This window comes from Eschscholzia californica, unplaced genomic scaffold, assembly GCF_041429995.1.
Source record: "Eschscholzia californica isolate CP2 unplaced genomic scaffold, dmEscCali1.0.p SCAF_5, whole genome shotgun sequence".
Lineage (NCBI taxonomy): Eukaryota > Viridiplantae > Streptophyta > Magnoliopsida > Ranunculales > Papaveraceae > Eschscholzia > Eschscholzia californica.
The window spans coordinates 6,925,935-6,948,407 of record NW_028238472.1 but is presented as its reverse complement, the minus strand read 5'-3'; the positions used below and the strand labels follow the sequence as shown (position 1 = coordinate 6,948,407).

At 35.8% G+C, this 22,473-nt stretch overlaps 3 protein-coding genes across 4 annotated transcripts; 2 read left to right on the top strand and 1 right to left on the bottom strand.

Annotated features, from left to right (window-relative positions):
* The first annotated feature begins 2,070 nt into the window (after positions 1–2,070).
* Positions 2,071–6,839, top strand: LOC147536662 (alpha,alpha-trehalose-phosphate synthase [UDP-forming] 5-like). Of its 2 annotated transcripts, none has more exons than XM_086640268.1 (4): positions 2,071–2,447; positions 3,172–5,239; positions 5,474–5,747; positions 6,298–6,839. In XM_086640268.1, the coding sequence occupies exons 2-4, from the start codon at positions 3,258–3,260 to the stop codon at positions 6,601–6,603; spliced, it is 2,562 nt and encodes an 853-aa protein (XP_086496394.1). In that variant the 5' UTR covers positions 2,071–2,447; positions 3,172–3,257; the 3' UTR covers positions 6,604–6,839. The 2 variants fall into 2 exon arrangements, with proteins under 2 accessions (XP_086496394.1, XP_086496395.1); XM_086640269.1 differs by having other exon boundaries at positions 2,244–2,556.
* A 741-nt stretch (positions 6,840–7,580) lies between these two features.
* LOC147536661 (uncharacterized) lies at positions 7,581–9,016 on the bottom strand. Its single transcript, XM_086640270.1, has one exon. The coding sequence runs from the start codon at positions 8,836–8,838 to the stop codon at positions 7,696–7,698; it is 1,143 nt and encodes a 380-aa protein (XP_086496396.1). The 5' UTR covers positions 8,839–9,016; the 3' UTR covers positions 7,581–7,695.
* A 6,379-nt stretch (positions 9,017–15,395) lies between these two features.
* Positions 15,396–17,684, top strand: LOC147536660 (amidophosphoribosyltransferase, chloroplastic-like). Its single transcript, XM_086640267.1, has one exon. The coding sequence runs from the start codon at positions 15,650–15,652 to the stop codon at positions 17,426–17,428; it is 1,779 nt and encodes a 592-aa protein (XP_086496393.1). The 5' UTR covers positions 15,396–15,649; the 3' UTR covers positions 17,429–17,684.
* Positions 17,685–22,473: the final 4,789 nt, after the last annotated feature.

The window sequence follows — 22,473 nt, the reverse complement described above, 5'->3', positions numbered from 1 at the left end:
AGTCTGTCGATTTTAACTCTAGTAACCTCCGTCGACATCATGTCAAATTCCTAAATCAATTTTGGTACGACCACACCGATTGTATAAATAAAAAAATGTTTTTTGGCCTTGTTGGTTTTGTACAAGTTGTATTTTTGCATTTACGTTGATTATAATTTTTTAATAAGTGTATTTTTATTTATGTTTAGTGTATTTTATTAATTTTGACTTAATTTAGGCATGGTTTGTCGTATCCCTCAAGCTAGGAGTGAGAGAAGCGGAAGGAGAAAGTTCGAAAGAAAATAAGGCATGATTCTTTGACTAATGAACAAGGGAGTCATCCAATGTTAGACAGGGTACATTTGTGTTATGCTACAATTTAATTTTTTCATAAGGCATATCGATGTTTAATTGGATGTTATTTTACGTTATTGGACTTGATTCAGTTTTGGATGTTAGGTAATAATATTTTTGAGTTGTGAGTGTTGATGTACATACATGTTTTGAGCTTGCGTCATGGAGTTAAAATGAGTTTTATATTAACATCTTTCTTGATATTAGAATTACATAACTTGTCTTTCTTACTATTCAATTCCACAAATTTTAACACCTCAAAGTTCAATTAATACATTCATCCTTGTTTAAACGTTTTGAACATAAAATTTACACCACATAGGCTAAAAAATTCGATCCTTCTGTAGACTTTCTCTTCTCGTATCGCTTTTCAACCTCATCCAAGATGGAACCCGCGACTAAAATAAACCAATCAAAATAACTTCAGAATTAAATTTACAAAAAAAAAACAATAAAACAACTCCGATATCTAAACAATTTACTTACAAATTTTTAGACATAAAACAAATTTCTCCTATATACATCGACACGAGCTCACTGAGTTACCTTGAAAAATTGGTTTGGGCACCCCTATTTCGACTCTAATAAATTACTTAATCTTGGGAAGTTGAAAACGGTGAGCTTTTATTGAGGAAATTCAGTTCAAGGTCACTAATTTCAACTTCCATAACTGTACTATGTTAGCTGAAGGTTGAATTCGACTTGTTGCAACTAAACTTGTTGAGCGAAATTGGTTGCACCAGGTTGAATTTTTGCTCGTGCTCCAATTTTTTTTTTTGCATAACCAGAAAATACTTCATGAAACATGTAATAATGTGTTAGGAAATGTTCATATACCTACCTCTATGAAGAATGAATCATGTCCATAAATTGATTTAGTATAGTCGATTGGCGCTTCCCAACTCTTTCCAAACTTCATCAACTTCATCCATCCATGTTTGTATGCAACATAAAAGATATCTTTTGTACTTCGGAGTTTGAGGGCAACAACATGGGTTCGTGCACAAATTCGGTATGGAGATGTTTCAAAAGCTCGTTGGTCATGGGTGACCTTGGTGATTCTAGTGAGAAGTGGTTGCTTATTGATTTGAGGTTTTTTGAGATTTAAGACTCGAATTTTTAGAGGGAGAAAAAAAAAATAATGTGGGTGAAAAAACCTCAAAAAGTGAACTTTTATACCCATAGCAAAGGGAGTCGTTCTCGCTAAGAGCGTCTCTAATGGGACACTTTAATAAATACTCTAAAAGTTTAGTTGTCGAGGGTCAGTGAAGAATTTCTTTTTTAAACGTCAATATAGAGACACTGTAAACTTTTGTTTGTCTCCAATGGAGATCTCTAAAATACCACTACTTAATGCATGTGTCACTCTTTAATTCAATAGATAAAAAGTAGTTAAAAAGTAAGGGTTATAATTAGTTGTCGAAAGAGCGTATTCTTTTATTGCAGCTAATTACGAATCTCAATCAGTCTTGTTTTAAAGTGACACTTAAAGAGTCTCAAGGATACACATCGTGTCCCTTGAGAATCTCAATTAATAAATAGTCTCATTAAAAACAGATTTTTAACAAAATCTCTACAAATCTTAAGTGATACTCTAAGTTTTAGAGTTTGAGTGTCCCATTGGAGATGCTCGCTTGGGAAAACTAATTGACTAAGTCATGGGTGTACTGAAGGGGTCTATTAACAAAAATGAGTTGACCTATAAAACATAAAAAAAACAGAAGCCAAAACCTAGCTGCGCCAGCTAAGCCGAGCAAGGGGCCAATAATTGGAACTGCTAACAGCGCTCTCTATAAATGTCACAGACACCTCCCTCAAGGCAAATTTAGGGAGAGTACGTGAGAGAAGGAGGTGCTTGTAACAATTATAGTGGAGACCTTTAAAACCTACCCCCTATAATTTGGTTACTTGGTATATTCCAGTGTTGTCCTTTCTTCCACTGAATGAGACTGTGAAGCTGAAAGAGAGAAAGAGAGAGAGAGAGAGAGAGAGAGAGAGAGAGAAAAGCTCAAAGGGAATCAATGCTTTTATAAAAGGGTTTTAAGAGAGAGGCTTAGAAGAAGAGTATTTATTAGGTTCTCTACTTTCTTCTCCTCTTTGTTACCATCTTAAAGGTAGATATATCTTTTCTCAGTTTCTCCACTCTCATCACCTTCTCCCTTTTCATGGTGTTTTCTCTTTACTTTTACATTTTCATACAGTTCTTAACAAAATGGTACTTGGGTAAGTGTTTGTTTTCTCTATCACTCTTTCTCTCTAATAGAACTCACACTGGTTCTCTCTGTTTTTAGTTAATTTTTTTTTAATTAAGTTTTGGGGAATAGTGGTTTGCTTGATTATGTTGGTTAATTTATATTATGAGATGATTTGGTTAAGTGGGTGATCTAAGTAGAGATGATTCTTTTTAGTACATATTATGAGTTTGAAGTCATTTTCTTACTTGGGGTTTTTTGGAATGTCTAAATCATCCTTTATTTCTTCAATTTTGTGGGTTATTCCCAAAACTTGCTATTTCTTTGTTCTTCTTTCTCATGCATCAAATGTTGTTGTTCTTTTATGGAAGTTTATTGTTTGATTAGGAGTAGACATAAAATTAGTTTAATTTTTAGGTGAAGGTCTTAATAATTATTTAGATCTTCTAAGATTCTTTTTTCTAATTTGTTTTTTGTTTTGCATGAATTTTAGAAGTAGATTTGGTTTGAATGATTTTTTACCCTAAATTCAAGTCTAGTAAGTAGTAAAAATCAGTAGGTATTTATGTTTCAAAGTTTGCTTATGTTGTAATTACATAATTCATAATCTGACTTCACTTCTACGAATTCATCTTCTTTTGTTTAGGACTTGATTGTATGAATTGGGAGAAAGAAAAATTCATCTGAAGCCACTTCCTTATAGTAGTCTGAGCATTTGATCTGATAGCGAAAATGGTTTCTCTGTCTTATTCCAATCTTTTGGATCTTGCTTCTGGTGATAGTTCGACCTTTGGACGAGTAGGAAAGAGGCTTCCTAGAGTTATGACTGTGGCTGGAATAATATCTGAACTAGATGATGATAACAGTGTTGGTTCAGATATTCCTTCATCTGTCACTCAAGAACGGATGATTATCGTGGGTAACCAACTTCCACTTCGAGCTCATCGAAAACCCGACAACGAGGGATGGTATTTCAGTTGGGATGAAGACTCCCTTCTTTTACAACTCAAAGATGGTCTAGGAGAAGATGTTGAAGTGATTTACATTGGATGTTTAAGAGAAGAAATCGATCCGAATGAACAAGACGAAGTTGCCCAAACCTTACTTGAAACATTCAAATGTGTTCCGGCTTTTCTCCCACCCGATCTTTTCACTAGATTCTACCATGGTTTCTGTAAGCAGCAGTTATGGCCTTTGTTTCATTACATGCTTCCTCTCTCCCCTGATCTAGGCGGACGGTTTGATCGATCCCTCTGGCAAGCTTATGTATCAGTGAACAAGATCTTTGCTGATAAAGTAATGGAAGTAATTAACCCTGACGATGATTTTGTGTGGGTTCATGATTATCATTTAATGGTATTACCGACCTTTTTAAGAAAGAGGTTTAATAGGGTGAAGCTTGGATTTTTCCTTCATAGTCCATTTCCATCATCTGAGATTTATAGAACACTTCCTGTGAGGGATGAGCTTCTTCGATCTCTCCTAAATTCTGACCTTATCGGTTTTCATACATTTGACTATGCCAGACACTTCCTTTCGTGTTGTAGTAGAATGCTCGGTCTTGCTTATCAGTCTAAACGGGGCTATATCGGGCTTGAGTACTATGGTCGAACAGTCAGCATTAAGATTCTTCCTGTTGGGATTCATATGGGCCAGCTGAAATCCGTAATGAATCTTCCAGAGACTGAAGCCCGTGTGGGAGAGCTGGCGGACAAGTTTAAGGGTCGTACAGTGTTACTTGGGGTGGATGACATGGATATATTCAAGGGGATCAGCTTGAAGTTACTAGCAATGGAACAACTTCTCACACACCATCCTGATTGGAGGGGAAAAGTCGTGTTAGTTCAGATAGCAAATCCAGCAAGAGGAAGAGGGAAAGATGTTGAAGAGGTTCAATCTGAGACTTATTCGACAGTCAAGAGGATTAATGAGAAATTCGGAACCCCGGGCTATCAACCCGTGGTTTTGATCGATACCCCACTTCAATTTTATGAGAGAATTGCTTATTATGTGATTGCTGAATGCTGTCTGGTGACGGCAGTGAGAGATGGTATGAATCTAATTCCATATGAATATATTATATGTCGGGAAGGGAACGATAAGCTAGATGAAGCACTGCAGATAGATAAGTCCACCCCAAAGAAGAGCATGTTGGTGGTCTCAGAGTTCATTGGTTGCTCCCCATCACTCAGTGGGGCAATTCGGGTCAATCCTTGGAATATCGAAGCTGTTGCTGAAGCTATGGATTCTGCTTTAGTAGTGCCAGAAGCAGAAAAACACTTGCGACATGAAAAACACTATAGATATGTGAGTACACATCATGTCGGGTACTGGGCCCATAGTTTCTTAGTGGATCTTGAGCGGGCTTGTAAGGACCATTTGAGGAGGCGGTGTTGGGGTATCGGTTTTGGTTTAGGGTTCAGGGTAATTGCACTTGATCCCACTTTCAGGAAGCTTTCAGTTGAACATATAGTGTCTGCATATAAGAGAACTAATAACCGAGCGATTCTCCTAGACTATGACGGTACTATGATGCCACGAACATCGATAAATAAAACCCCCAACCCCGAAGTTATTGGTTTCTTGAATAGCTTGTGTCGAGACCCAAAGAACGTTGTTTTCCTTGTTAGTGGGAGAGATAAGACGACTTTGACTCGGTGGTTTTCGTCTTGCGAAAAGCTTGGAATTGCAGCTGAACATGGTTACTTCATGAGGTATACCCACACTTCGTTGTGTTCATTCTCATTTTCGGTTCAATATTTTGTTTAACTAACCAAAACCAAAAAAAAAATTGTTTCTTCTCTAGAATTACGCAATTCAATGATCTTTAGTGATATTAGATTTACTCTTTTGGGAATGATAAAGCCTTAAACTTAGATTTCCTTTTTCGGGTAGTTTTCTATGCTTATATGGTAGAGATTTGAGAACTCATCTTCCATTTTCGTCAGGCTGAACCAGGAGGAGGAATGGGAAAATTGTGTCAATGTAGCAGATTTCGATTGGAAACAGACTGCAGAGCCAGTAATGAAGTTATACACCGAAACAACTGATGGTTCAACTATAGAGACCAAAGAGAGTGCACTTGTTTGGCATTACCAATACGCGGATCCAGATTTTGGGTCATGCCAGGCCAAGGAACTTCTTGATCATCTTGAAAGTGTTCTTGCAAATGAGCCAGTGTCTGTCAAGAGTGGACAGCATATTGTCGAAGTCAAACCTCAGGTTAGTAAGAACAGTTTTTTCCTATATTATCAATTATGTCATCATATAAATTTTCTTTGGTGGTTTATCAATTTTAGTTTTCGAAATGGGTTGGTGTCCTGTGCTTATATGCTTGAACACGACATGTGTTTTGTAATAAGCTCCGACTTATGATTTTCGTGTTCAGTCTGTTAGTATGCACATGGAAAATATTATTGTCTTTAGATCCCATAAGTGGATACCACCTTGTCGACCTCCATTTTTCCAGTACCACCATAACTATCACATTTGCCGCTCCATCATCACTGCCACCACCACCACAACTGCCAGTGCCACGCTTAATATGTGCATGCCAAACATGTACTTATAATTTACGCCAGAAATTACACCATAATAGGTTTGAAGACTAACCTGCAAACTATTCTCAAAAAAAAAATGCAAACTAAATGTGTATCTACATATCTACTATCAATTCATATGTAAGCGTACAAATAGAATGTCAGATTCAGTCATGCCCCAATTTCCGATTATTTACTTGTAGTCTTCTCTATTTTGAATCCATTTGATTTAGGATGTGAGCAAAGGCTTGGTGGCTGGGCGCCTCTTATCAACAATGCGACAAAAAGGAATGCTTCCCGACTTTGTTCTATGCATCGGTGATGATCGATCAGACGAAGACATGTTTGAAGTTTTCACAAGTGCAATTTCAGGTCCTTCTCTTTCACCTGTGGCCGAGGTTTTCGCGTGCACAGTTGGTCAAAAACCTAGTAAAGCAAAGTATTACTTAGAGGACACTACAGAGATAGTCAGAATGCTTCAAGGTCTTGCTACAGCTTCAGATCAAGCAGAAAGGACTTCATCTCAAGTTCCTCACTAACTAATTATAAATAAGAAAACCATCTGAGGTAGACGAAAAAGTCAGCCTTGATTCATGGTTGATGACTTGTCTTCGTCCTAATATCGACAAAGTAATATTGTTCTAGTGTTTACCTATATCTAGTGTGGTTTGTGGATTGGAGATTGACGGAAACTGGTTTGTTATCCCATTAATCTGTTAAAAGAACAGTGATGATGTATGGTTTTCTATTATATAAGTAGGCAGATTAATATCTAGTTTGTTCTATGCATTATTAAAGTTTCCATTCTATTTCTTACATCTATTACTGTTTCGGAAGGTGTAGATTTGGCTCCAGAAGAGATGGATTTCTAGTTACTACTTCGAATGATGTTACAAATTTTGAGTTTGAGATTCAAACTTCCGTCTGAGTCACACATTCAAATGTTCATGATTATAAAAAAATCGAAAAATACGAGATCACAATATACCATATATGCTTTAGATATATAGTCGGTCCAACTAGCGATCCTGGGTAGAGTGAGCCGATCCCCTGAGTCAAAGAATTTCACACTTGAGAGAGAGAGAGAGAGAGAGAGAGAGAGAGGTTGCTCCCGTGTCGAAGCTTGTTGTCGAACAACTTCTGTAATAGTTTTGCTACTATTTTTTATGATTTTATATAATGTCTGTAATCGATATAATAAGGGAGGATGACATTTTTTAGAATATACTGACCTCTTTAATGGCTAAGATTACACCACTCAATCTTATCTTTAACAGTTGAGATTATATATCCTAAACTTATCTCTAATGATGAGATTATACCTCCCAAACTTTGAGATTATAGATTTGTCTGTTCCCAACCAGGCACATGATATACCCTCGTTATATATATAGTCCGTGGGCTAGCGATATATATGAATATATAGCACATGAAGAAGTGAGCAATCGAAAGGTTTAGACTGATAAGATTGTCTAGAGAGATAGAGAGAAAATAAAACTCAACTTGCAATACAAGAGGACTAAATTCTTCATATTTTCATTATCATAAACAAGAATACAATTCACAAACACAACAATTTATGAATTTAGTACAGCAAAGCTAGATGAACATCACTTAAGACATTTCAAAAATTACATGAAATGGGTATCTGAATTGACATTTGGTTTAACACTATCATCTACAACTAAGTTATTAGGATGTTGTAAATTCTGCAAAACCTGTGGTTGAATTGAACCAAGTGAACTACCATCATTCCCTGATCCAAAAAATTGACCAACAACCCTAACAAGAACGCCAAGAACTTGTATTTGATTTTGACAAGATTCAGTATACATTTGCATCATTTGTTTCTCATGTTCTATTTGTAATTCAATCATTCTCTCTCTAAATGACATTTCTTCTTCTACCCTTTTCTCTTCCATTTTCATTAACCATCTTCTTCTTTCTTCATTAAATTCTTTCTCTACTCTTAATTTTCTATCCAGATTCATCCTACCCATTACTAATTGTCTCTCTTCGAACTCGAATTCTCGACTTTCCATTCTTTCTTCTTCTTCTCTCATCCTTTCTTCCATTTGAAATTCTCTCTCTCTAATTCTATCTTCTCTTGCTGACATTTCCACTTCTTCATTAAATTTTCTCTCCCTAGATCTTTCTTCTCTCTTACCAACCAAATCTCTAAGTTCCAATATTTGTGATCCTACAAACCCTAATCCATTTTTCTTCAATCTCTTCCTCCTAATTGAACCTAAATTCACCTCCCCATGATCACAAATCCCCATTTCTTCACCTTCAACATCATCAAAATCATCATACCCATCTCCATCAATACCTAACCCTAACCCCATAACATCAGAAGATTCATTACCATTACAACAATCATCATCATCATCATCAATCAAACCTCTTCTACTCAAATTGTTAACAACATCTAATTCAACATCACCAAAAACTTCTTTATACTTAAAGAAATTAGTCCAATGATCTTGTCCATCACTCCAATTGAACTCTTCATCTGAAACCCTAATTTTCTGCTTAACACCTAAATACTGATGACGCATATTCTGAACTTTAATTGAAACATCACGCCATGACCAACTAAATGGAAATAAAATAGGGTTTTGAAGATGATGAACAGAGTTAACATGATCAGCAATTGGTTGAAATTTCTTCTCTCGAGTTCTGAGTTTAAGTAAAGTACCTGAATTTAGTAGCTCGGAATATTTGTTAATTAGGGTTTCTTCTTCTGATTCTGTCCATTTCTTTCTCTTCATCTTCTTCTTCTCCTCCAGTTTTGAAAAATTAGAGGAGTAGCTGCTGAGATTGAGCTTTAAGGTTGACTCCTTTCCTTTCCTTTCACTGTTGAGCTGAACCTAGGGTTTCCGATTTAGGACAGAGGAAATCTTTTCCCCTGAAAAAGTGGAAGTAATTGGGTTTGGCTGAGCGTGTGAGTTCTCTGGACCGTCAGTGCAGTATAAAGAAGAAATTAGCTTTTCTTTCGGCCTTTCTTTTTTATTGCTTGGGGCACCACCAGAGGCTTCCAATCAAGGGTAAAAATGGGTTATTTCCCAAATAGCCCCCAAATTTATGACCATCTTCCTGCCTAGCCCCTACTTTATCAAAAATACTCAGATGACCCCCTTTTTAACTTAACGTTAAATGTCTGTTACTCTCTCCTCCATCTCATCACCTCTCTTTTCCACCTCATCTTCTCGCCACCTCATCGTCTTCATCGGCGAAGGTCGCCGGCCGACCGAATTTCAGTCGGCGACCTTCAAACATAAAAAAAAAACTTTTTTTTCCTCTCTCTCTAAATTTTTTTTATCTCTCCTCTCTCTAAGTACTCCGGTGAAGGGGGTTTCCTTCGCCGGAGTCTTGTCGAACAGACCATTGAAGGTTTGTTTGTTCGCAGACCTTCATAGGTTTGTCGAACAAATCTTCAATGGTCCGTTCGACTGACCTCCGACGAAGGGAAACCCCCTTCGCCGGAGTACTTAGAGAGAGAGGGGAGAGATAAAAAAAAGTTCAGAGAGATAGAGGAAAAAAAAGTTTTTTTTTATGTTTGAAGGTCGTCGGTCGGAAATTGGTCGGCTGGCGACCTTCGCCGGTGAAGACGGTGAGGTGGCGAGAAGATGAGGTGGCAGAGAGAGATGATGAGATGGAAGAGAGAAAGTAACAGACATTTAACGGTAAATTAACAAAGGGGGTCATCTAGGTTTTTTTTTATAAAGTAGGGAGCTAGGGAGGAAGCTGGTCATAAAGTTGAGGGCTATTTGGAAAATAACCCTTTTTTTTTGACAAATCGGGGCATTGATACATCGTGAGATGTAATAAGTATGATAACCGCCTAAGTTAAACAATTAGTGTAAGAGGTCTAAAGCCCAACAACATGAAAGAAATGTAAGTCCCACAAATTTATTACATTATTGTACCTTTAATACCCCAAGTTCAATAATGGATTCCACTTCTTCTGAAAATCGAAGTTGAGACCTCAGAGGATTTTTGAGTTTACGTCAACAATTTCAACTACTTGGGCAAGCAAGTGTCGACGGTCAATTATGGATGTCGTTTTTAGGCATTTTTGCCCATTACCTCACGAATCATCGTAAGGTTTCTTTATCTCTAGTTTGTTAGAGGGCCATGGGCTTTAGAGCATCTCCCAAAACTCAAATTGAAAACTTCAGAGTGATACTTACAGATTTTCTGAGTTATTAACAAAAAATTATATCCAATGCTATAAGTTAAGCGTCACCCAACTTTTTTTTGAATTTTTTACAAAAGATTATCTTTAACGTGAAACTCAATATAGGTTTTCAAAGTGTGTGGCGACATTTAATTCTAAGACGTCGCAAGAAGAAATTCAATATTTGAGATTTCTCTTAATTATCTCAATTTGCTACTCAATAATAAAAACAAAAGGGTATATCTAGAAAATGACACCTAAGTAATTTTTAAGTTTTTAGATTGTTACATTGAATTATGTTTTTTGAATTGTAGATATCAATTGTACCACTGAGGAAAAAGAATCTGAACTAGGACTTGAGACATAGGACAATTTGATTTTGTTGTGAGTTTCGCAAGGAGATACTCTTAGAGATTAAGTGTCTTAGGGCCAAAATAAAAAAAAAAGGTCTATAGCCCAATCTTAAATGAAAAACTTAGAATCTTCTGTCTTCCCCATTATAACTCATTGACTTTTTATAAACTATACTTTAACCATGTTGTTCGATGTCGTTCGTCGGTGACCATTACCGAAGTGGATTAAAAATAGTGGTGGATTTATGGAGAAGGGAAAACAAAACCATTTTACTCAAAATCGTTTCCCTCCAACAATTAGAAAAAAATTAGTCAACTAAGCTCTTTGTACCTTGAATTTTTTTTTTTCCCCAAAGTGCAAAAACCCCATCTCGGTGACGTTTAAGTTGTAACTTGTCATATAGAGGTAGGCCTTATATGCTAATGACCGTCCGATTAACATCTAAATTTGTTGTAATTTTAAAACTAAAAATCAAGCTACTTCATTATAATCTCGACAGACTGTTTGAGCTAAGTCCCTCTACGTCTTTATGGGAATTTGGGAAATAGTTTATAGATATATGCCTACTTGATTTGAAAATTTGCATGCTCTTTCTCCAAGTAAGATACACACACTAGCCATTAGGATACGAAGCAAGAAGCATGAGATGCATATTTTAAGAGGTGTGGTCGTCTCTTTAGAAATTTTCTTAGTTTGAGAATTGATGATTGAAAATCCAAAGATGAGTACTTTTCCCCTTTAAATTGATGATGTTGGATAAGGGACCTACAAAAATATGGGTGGTGAAAGAAAAGGACTTGGGTAAGAAACAGACTTTTGTCAAAGATGTGGCAAGTTCCGTTTGAAAGTTCGACTAAATGTTGACTGTTAAAAGATGAACGACTCGTAAAGAGAAATGTCCAGATTCAGTCAAACTTTGAAAAATAATCTTGTCACTTCATTTCGGTAAAAATTTTGTCAACTTTTTTGTGAACCTAGGCTCTTCGATTCAAAATAATATGTATTTTTTCAACTTCGTTTATTTAACAAAAAGTCACAAAGATTGAACTTGAAGCTAGCTAAAAATGACAGCGGTTCGATAACAAACTTAAGTAACCACAGAAGAACTGAGTATATTTTTTTTGTTGAAAAACAGAAGACCCAGTATATCCCGATAAAGTGAAGGTTGTGTCGTGTGCGGGATGCTTGTCTATAAACATACTGAAAAGAAAAAAAAGTACAAAATACATGCAGACCAAACAAGTGCGAAACCCAGAGACTTATCAGGTATCGTTCTGTAGAGATTTTGTAACCGCCGTTAATCTGATAAAAGAAAGTCGGAGAATATCTGACGATAACAATATACACATCTGGAGTGGTTAAGTCCTGAAAAGCTCTTAAACTTTAAAATGCAAAAGTATCCGAGGTATATGTCGAATGTGGTAATGCTTCTGTCAAATAAGGTAATAAAACATAATGGGTTTGAGTAAGACGATATCGCCCGGACTTGGCGATACTGAGAGAGCCATTAAGTTTGTGCACACTAAGACCTGCCAAACATTTTTTTGTGGAGGTAGAGTTAAAAATCTATTGGTAAAACAAAAATACAACAGTAATATGATAGAAATATATTTTATAGATATCGTACTTTAAAGTAACTTTTTTATGTTGTTTTTATAAATTGTCCCATGGTTGAAGATCAGTTTTTTGGCCCCTAACTTCCCATAAATTAAGAAAAATGGCATTTTTTTAATTTGACTTAGTCAATTTTAGTAGCTGATTTTTTATTTTATTTTCTACTCAATAATTTCCTCCGGTCCGTCATCTCTTCTTCTTCGTCTGAGAACTGGCGGTCGGACGCCCACTTGGCCACCAACGACCTTCGCCAAAAATGCTAGTCTCTTTTTTCCTTTGATTTCCCCTCTTCACCTTCCACCCCTGTAATATCTCTTCGCCCCTTATATCTCAATATTCATTTCTCTATGATGGTCCATAACAGAGAGTGGAAGAGAGAAATGGTGGTGGTGGGTTAGTGATGATCGGAAGATGGTGGTGTTGGAAAGAGAAGACAGGGAGTAATTATATTTTTTAATTTTTTTATGATGGTTTGTAGGTTATCAAACGGGTGGGTGTTGGAAGTTGAACTCATAAAATCAGAGTCGTTCATGTATTCATGCCTGCAATATAAGATGTAAGCTGATTATCACAAAATGAAACATTTCTTCAACATACACAATCTTCTCTCGCGATTTTAAGATCCAGAAAAATTGATCACAAAACTGATTATGCAAAGTAAAAAGAATCAAAGTAAAGTAAGTTTCTATGTTTACCTTTTATGGAGCTTTTGGAAAGAAAGGAATAATATCATCTTCAACAGATCCAAGCTTAATCTTAAGAGTATCATCACCAAAGCACTGGCTCTCTGTCATCATCAACAGGGAGATCAAGAAATCACAAGTGAAACAGAAGATCTGCTTTGGTCTCCACCACCGGAAGACACGATTAAAGCCAACTTCGACGGATCTTTTGGACCAAGAGGAGCTTCCATCGGGGTTGTATTCAGAAACAGAGAGGGGGAAATCATCTTTCAAGAAGGTCGTACAATACACCCTAAATCGCCTTTGGAGAGCGAAGCTAGGGCCAGGGGCGAGGCTAGTAAGGGGCATGTGGGGTCACATGCCCCCACAAGCTCCATATACCTCCCCTTAAAACTATTCCCCTAATGAAGCCCACCTTTCCGTTTTGTTTGTTGCAGAAAGGCCACCTTTTAACTACTAAAGGTGCATCCACTTCTCATATGTACCATTGTAGTTCAAGTCCATAGAAAATAGGGTAAAGACCACCCACTATAACCTCTTTCTTCACACTTAGAAATGATACATGTCTTTTGTAATTTAATTTCTTAAGTTCTTCGTAAACCTAATCCATTGAGTGGTAAGATTTTTTCTAGTCATCTCCTCTCTAAAATAAGGTTGTTGTTTTCTTGCATAGCATTTATATTTTTAAATGTATTTAGTGTGTTACATTAATTAGCTAGCTTGATTATTTAGTTAAATAACATGTAACCAAATTACTATCAAAATAAAATGTAAAACTTTTAAGTAAAAAATGTGATCGTAGATAGTCAGTCGTCTTAGAAATCAAACAAGAAAACAAACTTGAACATATATATATATATATATATATATATATATATATATATATATATATATATATATATGTATCTATTAAATCTTAGAATTTTGATCACATGTAAATTTTGTCCCCTAAAAAGTAAATGCCGTTTTTCTTTCTCTTTGTCTTCGTATTTCTATCTAAATTTGAATCATTCTTGTTTTTTGCTTAGAAATTTGAATAAAATACTTAAATAATATAAACAGAATGAGTTAATAGATACTGTTTGATTTATTTATTCATGTGGGTTTCTCTTATTAAAAGTGCCCCCATAGAAGAAAATTTCTGGCCTCGCCACTGGCTAGGGATCTCATGTTCGCAACAGATTTAGCGATTGCCCTAGGGTTTAGAAGAGTGATATTTGAAGGAGATGCAAGGGCCATTATACAGGCTGCATCAAACGGTGATGATGCCACCCCGTGGAGGATACTTACTTGCATGACCGAGATCAAGGAAAACGTGGCCAACTTAGAATCGTTCGAATTCGTGTGGGTAAGCCGGGTGGCGAACAAGCATGCCCATAACCTGGCCCAATCTGTGTTGAACTCTTCCTAACTTTGGTTTTTTCACTTTAGTCCCTACATTTTGGAATGTTGTGGATAGTCGAGTGACGTGTTTTTTTGCTTCATTGTATGCTTTTCGGTAGCCATTAGGCTTTTAAATGAAGTATAAAATTTCCAAAAAAAAATATACATGTCTCGGCCGAGACCAACTACATAGGTCTGTTAATTACATATTGGATGTGTCATTTACAATTGCAAATTTTAGTCTACAACTAGTTGTGGACCTCCTTTATTGATAACACTTATTGACTAGATTTACGTTTTTGTTAACCTATTACTTGAATTTGTCGTTTGCAATTGCAAATATACGTCTACTGTTAGTCTAGAGTACCAATTGAACTTGGATATTTCTTGTTCAACAACGTCTTAATTTCTTTCTAAAATTTTACGTCTTTCTTCACAATTATTTTGTCTTTCCTCGAAATTTTATTTTCAGTCATTATGGTATCGCTTAGAAACCTACAAACCATAATAAATTCCAATTTTGACTAAACAATATGTTCTTAATAAGTCAACACTCACCCCGTTGCAAACACACATTTTAATTATCAAAATTTGGATTACAATAGATTTAGAGTGAATCATAATTTGTTCAATAATAAATCAATATCTAAGAATAACAAATAATGAATCAACAAGAGATATTGCAAACACATATTTATTGTCATTATTTACATATTTAACCGTCAACAAAAAAGCATATAACTAAATTTTGATTGAACAAGATAATACCAAAAGAGTATGGAATTCGATTTTGATTGAACAAAAACCTATTTGAATTTTGAAGACATCGCAATATAATAAGTAACCGTTTTTGACATTCTAAATTTATTTTCTAAACCATAAAAGCGAGACATAAGGGGAATAGGTTAACCAACATAACGATACGATTTTGGAACAAAAAAGGAACAAGATGATACGAATAAAACAAAAAAAAAGTCGATTTTAGGATTGCGAAAAATTTCCACTAAAACAATGAAGAACGGTCAATATTTGGATTGGCCAAAATAAAATAAAGAAACTCTAATTTCCACTGGCTAGAAAATATAGGGGAATATATATATTTGCAAACGGTTTGGTAGGGTTTAGGGTTTATATTTGGTCGTATTTTGCCCTACTACTCCAACTAGCCGACTTCAACATCAAAAAAGAATAAGATTTTTTGCCCTAGACTTTGCAAGTTGCGAGGCTCCATAAAACTTCACTTTCTCTCTTTTAAAAAATCCCTCTTTTCTAGTCTTTCTTCTTTACTCTTTCTCCTGGGGTGGAGTTATCTTCATCTCTTTCTCTCTCTACCCTTTCTTTCTCTTGGTTCTCCTTCATTTGATTTCAATGGCAGCAACTCATTTCTCTTCTTTCTCATCATCTTCCACCACCCATCATCATCATCTGTTTTCTTCTTCTCGTTCTAAATCCTTTGTTAAACCCTTCTTCTCCCCCAGTTCAACAAACCTAAACTCTTCTTTTCATCAATCTCGTTCTTTTACCCAACCCAAATCCCTTTTGAATCTTTCCTGCAACAATAACAAAAACCCAATCTCTGTTTTCACCTCTGAAGGAAACCCAGATGATGATTTGCCTCAAATCAATAACTCTGTTCTTAATCAGATTGATTTTGATGGTGATGATGACGATAAACTTAGAGAAGAATGTGGAGTTGTTGGTATTTATGGTGACCCTGAAGCTTCCCGTCTCTGTTACTTAGCCCTTCATGCTCTTCAACATCGCGGCCAAGAAGGCGCCGGAATCGTTACTGTTCATGAAAATATCCTCAAATCCATTACCGGAGTTGGATTAGTCTCTGAAGTTTTCAATGAATCGAAACTCAATCAACTTCCCGGCGATTCTGCAATTGGTCATGTTCGTTATTCCACCGCCGGTTCTTCTATGCTCAAAAACGTTCAACCCTTTGTTGCTGGTTACCGATTCGGATCAGTTGGAGTTGCCCACAATGGTAATTTAGTCAATTATCGTAAACTTAGAGCTATGCTTGAAGAAAATGGTTCAATTTTTAATACTAGTTCTGATACTGAAGTTGTTCTTCATTTAATTGCTATTTCAAAAGCTAGACCTTTTCTTCTTAGAATTGTTAGTGCATGTGAACAACTTGAAGGAGCTTATTCAATGGTTTTTATTACTGAAGATAAATTAGTTGCAGTTCGTGATCCTCATGGTTTTCGACCATTAGTAATGGGTAGAAGAAGTAATGGAGCTTATGTTTTTGCTTCTGAAACTTGCGCACTTGATCTTATTGAAGCAACATATGAGAGAGAAGTTAATCCAGGTGAAGTTATTGTTATTGATAAAGATGGTATTCAAACTCTTTGTTTAATGCCTCATTTTGAACCAAAAGCTTGCATCTTTGAACATATTTACTTTTCTCAACCAAATTCGATAGTATTTGGTCGTTCCGTTTATAAATCAAGAAGAGAATTTGGTGAGATTTTAGCAACAGAAGCTCCTGTTGATTGTGATGTTGTTATAGCTGTACCTGATTCCGGGGTTGTTGCTGCTCTTGGGTATGCAGCAAAAGCTGGGGTTCCATTTGAACAAGGTCTAATTAGGTCACATTATGTTGGTAGAACTTTTATAGAACCGTCTCAGAGAATTAGGGATTTTGGGGTGAAATTGAAATTAGCCCCAGTTAAAGCTGTTTTGGAAGGGAAGAGAGTTGTTGTTGTTGATGATTCAATTGTGAGAGGAACAACTTCTTCTAAGATTGTTAGGTTGTTGAAAGAATCAGGAGCAAAAGAAGTTCATATGAGAATTGCTAGTCCACCCATGGTTGCTTCTTGTTATTATGGAGTCGATACACCTAGTTCGGAAGAGTTGATTTCAAATAGGTTAAGCGTTGAGGAAATTAGGCAATATATCGGTTCCGATTCACTTGCTTTTCTCCCATTTGATAGCTTGAAGAATTTGCTAAAAGAGGATTCTTCTAATTTCTGTTATGCTTGCTTTACTGGGAAATATCCTGTTTCACCACCTAGCACAGAGATTAAAGTAAAGAAGGTTGGGGATTTCGTCGATGATGGTTTAAGTGGGACTTTGAAATCTATAGATGAAGGATGGGTTCATGTGCCAATAGAGCAGGAAGCTGGTAAAGTTTAATCAACCCTAGATTTTGATTTGGTATGGATCATCTTTTCTTTGTTTATTTAAATTTAGCACTTGAGATTAAACGAATACATCGTCTGTGAGAACTTGTTATCTTACTGATTTCTTCTTTACAGTACATGCTCTTTTAGATGAATTCATTAGATCAATTTCAAATTAAAGGTGATGCCATGGGTATTCTAATTTATTGTGATGGATGAAAGAGTATGTCATTGCTTGAAATATATTGCTTTCCGTTGTTTGCTGATAACATATTTATGTCAGTTCGCAAAAATGGCGTGTTTTCTTGAATCTCTGTGTATTGACTTCTTTCTTGTTTGATGTGAAGAATAGAATCGCTGATATTTTTCCGTATTAGGAGTTAGGCTAGTTTCTATTAATGAAACTGCTCATTAGATTCTCTAAGTAGTACTATCCGTTACTTATGCAATTCCAATCATACGGTAGGTGAATATTCACTGCATGTATCTAATATGGGTATTGGGTAAATCGGTTTTTCCAAACCCGAAAACTGGAAATAAGAGATTCCGTCTTGTAGTGGAAAAAATGATATGTTTTAGATTTTTCTTTTTTCTAATTTCCCCCCTTGAGTTCATTTCCTACCGTCACTAGTTTGTCCAATCATCTCAATGAAAAAGATTATTGTCCAATCGTTTTTAGGGAAACATGGTTTTAGAATAAAAGTAAGTATGACATTTTTTTTTTATCGATGAGATAAGTAAGTATGACATTGTTAGCTGAAGAAAAGCTAAATCATCGTTTTTAGTGAAACATGGTTTTAGAATAAAAAGTATGACATTGTTAGCTGACTCTCATGGTTACTGTTTCATTAAACTACTGATTCAGTTGGCTCCTTAAAGAATGAGATGCTTAGTCTAATTACTATAGATGTTCTTTAGTTTTAGAAAAACTATTAGAGAGAATTAACCATAAATTGATGGGAATAAAAATATCTGTGTAATACATCCTCTCTCTTATATTTCTCTCTCTTGTTGTCTTACTATCTCCTTATTATCTATGTAATGAGGATGACCATTACCAACATTATTGGCATTACAGAATGAAAGTTGATCCGAAGAGTTATTACTTTCAGTTTCTCCAACATCGAATGATTGACAAGGATGATTGAAACAATGGTAGAATATTATCCAGTTCGCTCTTTCCTAACCGCGCCAATTGACAAGAAAGGGATCACATAGTTGCTTATTTAGTTTTCTCCAACATTTCAATCATGAAATGTGTAAGGAAAATAATTGAAAAAAAAATCAAGAAGGATAGCTATGCGTCACAACTAATAGGCATACGGTTTCAACAAAAAAAAACTAATAGGCATAAGAAACCTCAAGAGTCTGTTATTTATAGGCCTAAGGTCATGTTATATAAAAAAATTAGTTTGTTTGATCACAACTAATTCATTCAACAAAAAAAAGGACTAATTCATTTTGGGTTCATACTAAGCTACACCAATAGTGTCCAAAGTCCCAACATACACCTCTCTCTCTCATACATCTGAAGTTAATAACGGATGTGAAGTCCTAGGGAGAGACATCAGATACCTTGTATATTAAAAGTATCCTATGCGAGTTTGTGAGCCTGTTCCCGGAACTACCGTGGAAAAAGCACGGGGGAAGTGCTCGCTGAAGCAAATTAAGACAGGCATTGCAGGTAAAGTCTTAGGTATGAAAAATCCAAACCTTGGTAAACACTTGGTTGCCCAAGTGGTTGAAAGTATTGACATAAATTCGAAAATCGTGGATCGTAGGTTGGATTATGAGAGAAGGTGGAATCCATGGTTATTGGCTCTTTATTATGTTGTTGGGCTTTGGGCTCCTTTCTATAGCAATTTAATTTCGGCAGTTATCAGCAGCTATCGTGCTTATTACATCTTGATGATGTATCAATGCCATATAATGACTAACGTAGAACGTAGTCTATTTCCCAAAAAAAGGTTTATCTTCACTTAATGTATTAACAATATTTTGCCTTTAGTTGATGAATGGAAAGATCCGAGTTAAGCAACAAGCGGAACGGATGGTGATCGGAAAATAATTAAGGGTGTGGGTAAAACTCGAAAGAGTTCTGTCACCTAAACCCAGAACTAAGAGGTCGGCATGAGTGTCTCAGTCCCTTATTCCCTGCTCTTCCACTAAAAGCCATTAGGTCTACTTTGGATTCTGGAGCCAATACCTTAAAACTAAAGAGGAGGGATGGATTCATGTGCCAATACACTGTTAGAGCAGGAAGCTGTTAAAGTTTAACCAACCGTAGGTTTTAATTTGCTATGAATCTTCTTTTCTTTGTTTGTTCAAATTTAGAACTTGAGATCAAATGAATACATCATCTGTGAGAACTTGATACCTTACTGATTTTCTTCCTTACAATACATGTATGTTTATTTAAATGAATTCATTAGGTCAATTTCAAACTAAAGGTGATGCCATGGGTATTGGAATTTATTATGATGGATGAAAGAGTATGTCATAGCTTGAAATATATCGTTTTAGTTGTTTGCTGATAACATATTTATGGTAGTGCGCAAAAATAGTATGTTTTGTTGAATCTCTGTGTGTATTGACTTCTTTCTTGTTTGATGTGAAGAATAGAATCGCAGATACATTTTCGTATAAGAAGTTAGGCTAGTTTCTATTAACGAAACTGCTCATTGAATTAAAACCCGACCCGTTATTCATTGCATGTAACTCTAATATGGGTAAAAATCGGTTTTCCAATTGAATTGAAACCCGACCCATTGAAACCCGAGAATCCGGAAAGAAAGAGATTCGGTTTTGTATTGAGAAAATGATATGTTTTTTATTTGGTTCGAATTTTTCTTTTTCAGTCCGTTTTTCTCGTTTACTACTTTGAGGGATTCGTCATTCGTGTTATGGTGTGAAATTATAGTTGTCTTTAGGGTAGATGGTGACTCTTTGTACTTTTTGATTGGATCATCGGGTTTGGCTATTAGGTTTAGATTTATCTCTATTTCGAGCTTTTGGTTGTCAATATAGAAAGTGACACTCAAAAGCTCATCTATCACCTTCAAGATGCAAAGAGCAACGTGCAGTTGCAATCCCTCTATCACATCCAACAGATAAGGAAATTACTTCCACGGTTTCATCACATTTCTGTCGCTTATATCAACCGATCACAGAACATTCCAGCAGACAAGTTAGCAAAATGGGTTAGAACTCGAAATAAAGATAGAATTTGGAATGATGTTCCACCTTTAATTTCTCATTTCTATCGTAATAGAACTTTGATACATTAATGTTATTCCTAGCTTTCAACAACAAAAAAAGGTTTAGATTTCTCTCTATAGGATCATTTCAATGAAAAAGATTTACTTTTGTTTTTAGGGAAACATGTACTTAGAATAAACTACATGACTGCATTAGCTTGGCAGCAACTAAATCTGCACCTTCTCAAATACCATTACTCATTGGCTCATCCATTTGTTTGTTCAATGTTTCATTAAACCAAATTTAATTATGAAGCTCTATCTTGTTATTCCATTGAATCTTACTCTTATTTTAGAGCATAAGAGGTTTTGTTAAGTAGAATTCTCACAACCAACTAATCTAAATATAATGGTAAACCTTAAACTCGTTTTTGGTTCCAATAGATATGTGAAGATGCAATCACTAAATTTTTTAATTAATCATCTTCATAGCAAAGGCCTAATCGATTTGTCTGTCGAGTTGAAGATAGAAAAATATAAATTGAAATAAAATAGGGTCGATCTAATTCAATCGAATCCAATACATGTGGCGAAGATAGTGGAAGGGAAAAAATGGCGAAAAGAACGTGGTTATTTATTTAGTTTTCTCTAACATTTCAATTTTGGAACGGACTGGATGCGCAAGAGAAAAGGTCTTACAAAAACCATTTTTGGATAGATTTTGATAGAAGAAGGGGAAACAATCCTCACAACTAAGAAGGCATACGAGGCACTCTTCCAGAGTCTTATGTAATTTATAAGCTTAAGGTCATGTTATACTTATATAAAAGGCCTTGTTAGTTGGTCCCTCACAACAGACTTTTATAGGTGTCACACAAATATAAGCCACACCAATAAGGCCCAAACGAACATACACTTATGTTTCATCGGTCCGAAGTTAATAAGGGATGATGTCCTAAGGAGAGACATCAGATACCCTTTATATAAAAAAAGAATCCTGTGCTGGACTGAGAACCTCTCTTCAGAAGTACGGTGGAAGCAGATCAAGGCACGTATTGCAGACAGAGTCTTAGGTGTCAAAAATCCTTACCTCGCTTGATGTATTGTAAGATGAGGTTCACTAAATAGGATGCCACCGAAATAGAAAGAGTAGATATGAGAAAGTTCTTCTCCAGTGATCCAAATATTGTTCATTACTTGACTACCTCAATGAGTCAAGGTAAGACCTAGACGCTAATGGATCAACCCGTGAACCAGTCATCAAGGGGGTTGATCTGAAAGAAATCTATCACCTAAGCTCAGAACTAGGAGCTCGGCACGAGTGTCCAGGAGGCCTTGAGCCTTGCTCTGACTCTAAAAGGGACCAGGTCTATTATGGGTTCTGGAACGGTAAGGAAGTCTGCGAAGTGGGGCCGATACCTTAAAACGGAAGGAGCAGGAAACTGGTAAAGTTTAACGAAACCTAGGTTTCAGTTTGGCATGAATCATCTGTTTATTTCGGTTTAGCACTTGAGATTAAACGATACATAGTCTGGGAGAACTTGATATTCTTACTTATTTCTTCCTTACACATGGGTTTTTAGATGAATTGGATAGGTCAATTTCAAACTAGTGATGCCATGGGTATTCTAATTAATTATGATGGATGGAGTATGTCATTGCTTCAAGTATATCGCTTTCTGTTGTTTGCTGAAAACATATTTATGTTAGTTCGCGAAAGTCGTGTATTTTGTTGAATCCCTGTGTTTTGTTGAATCTATGTGTATTGACTTCTTTCTTGTTTGATGTGAAGAATAGAATCGCTAAGATTGTGCGAAGTAGAAGTTAGGCTAGTTTCTATTATTGGAACCGCTCATTAGAT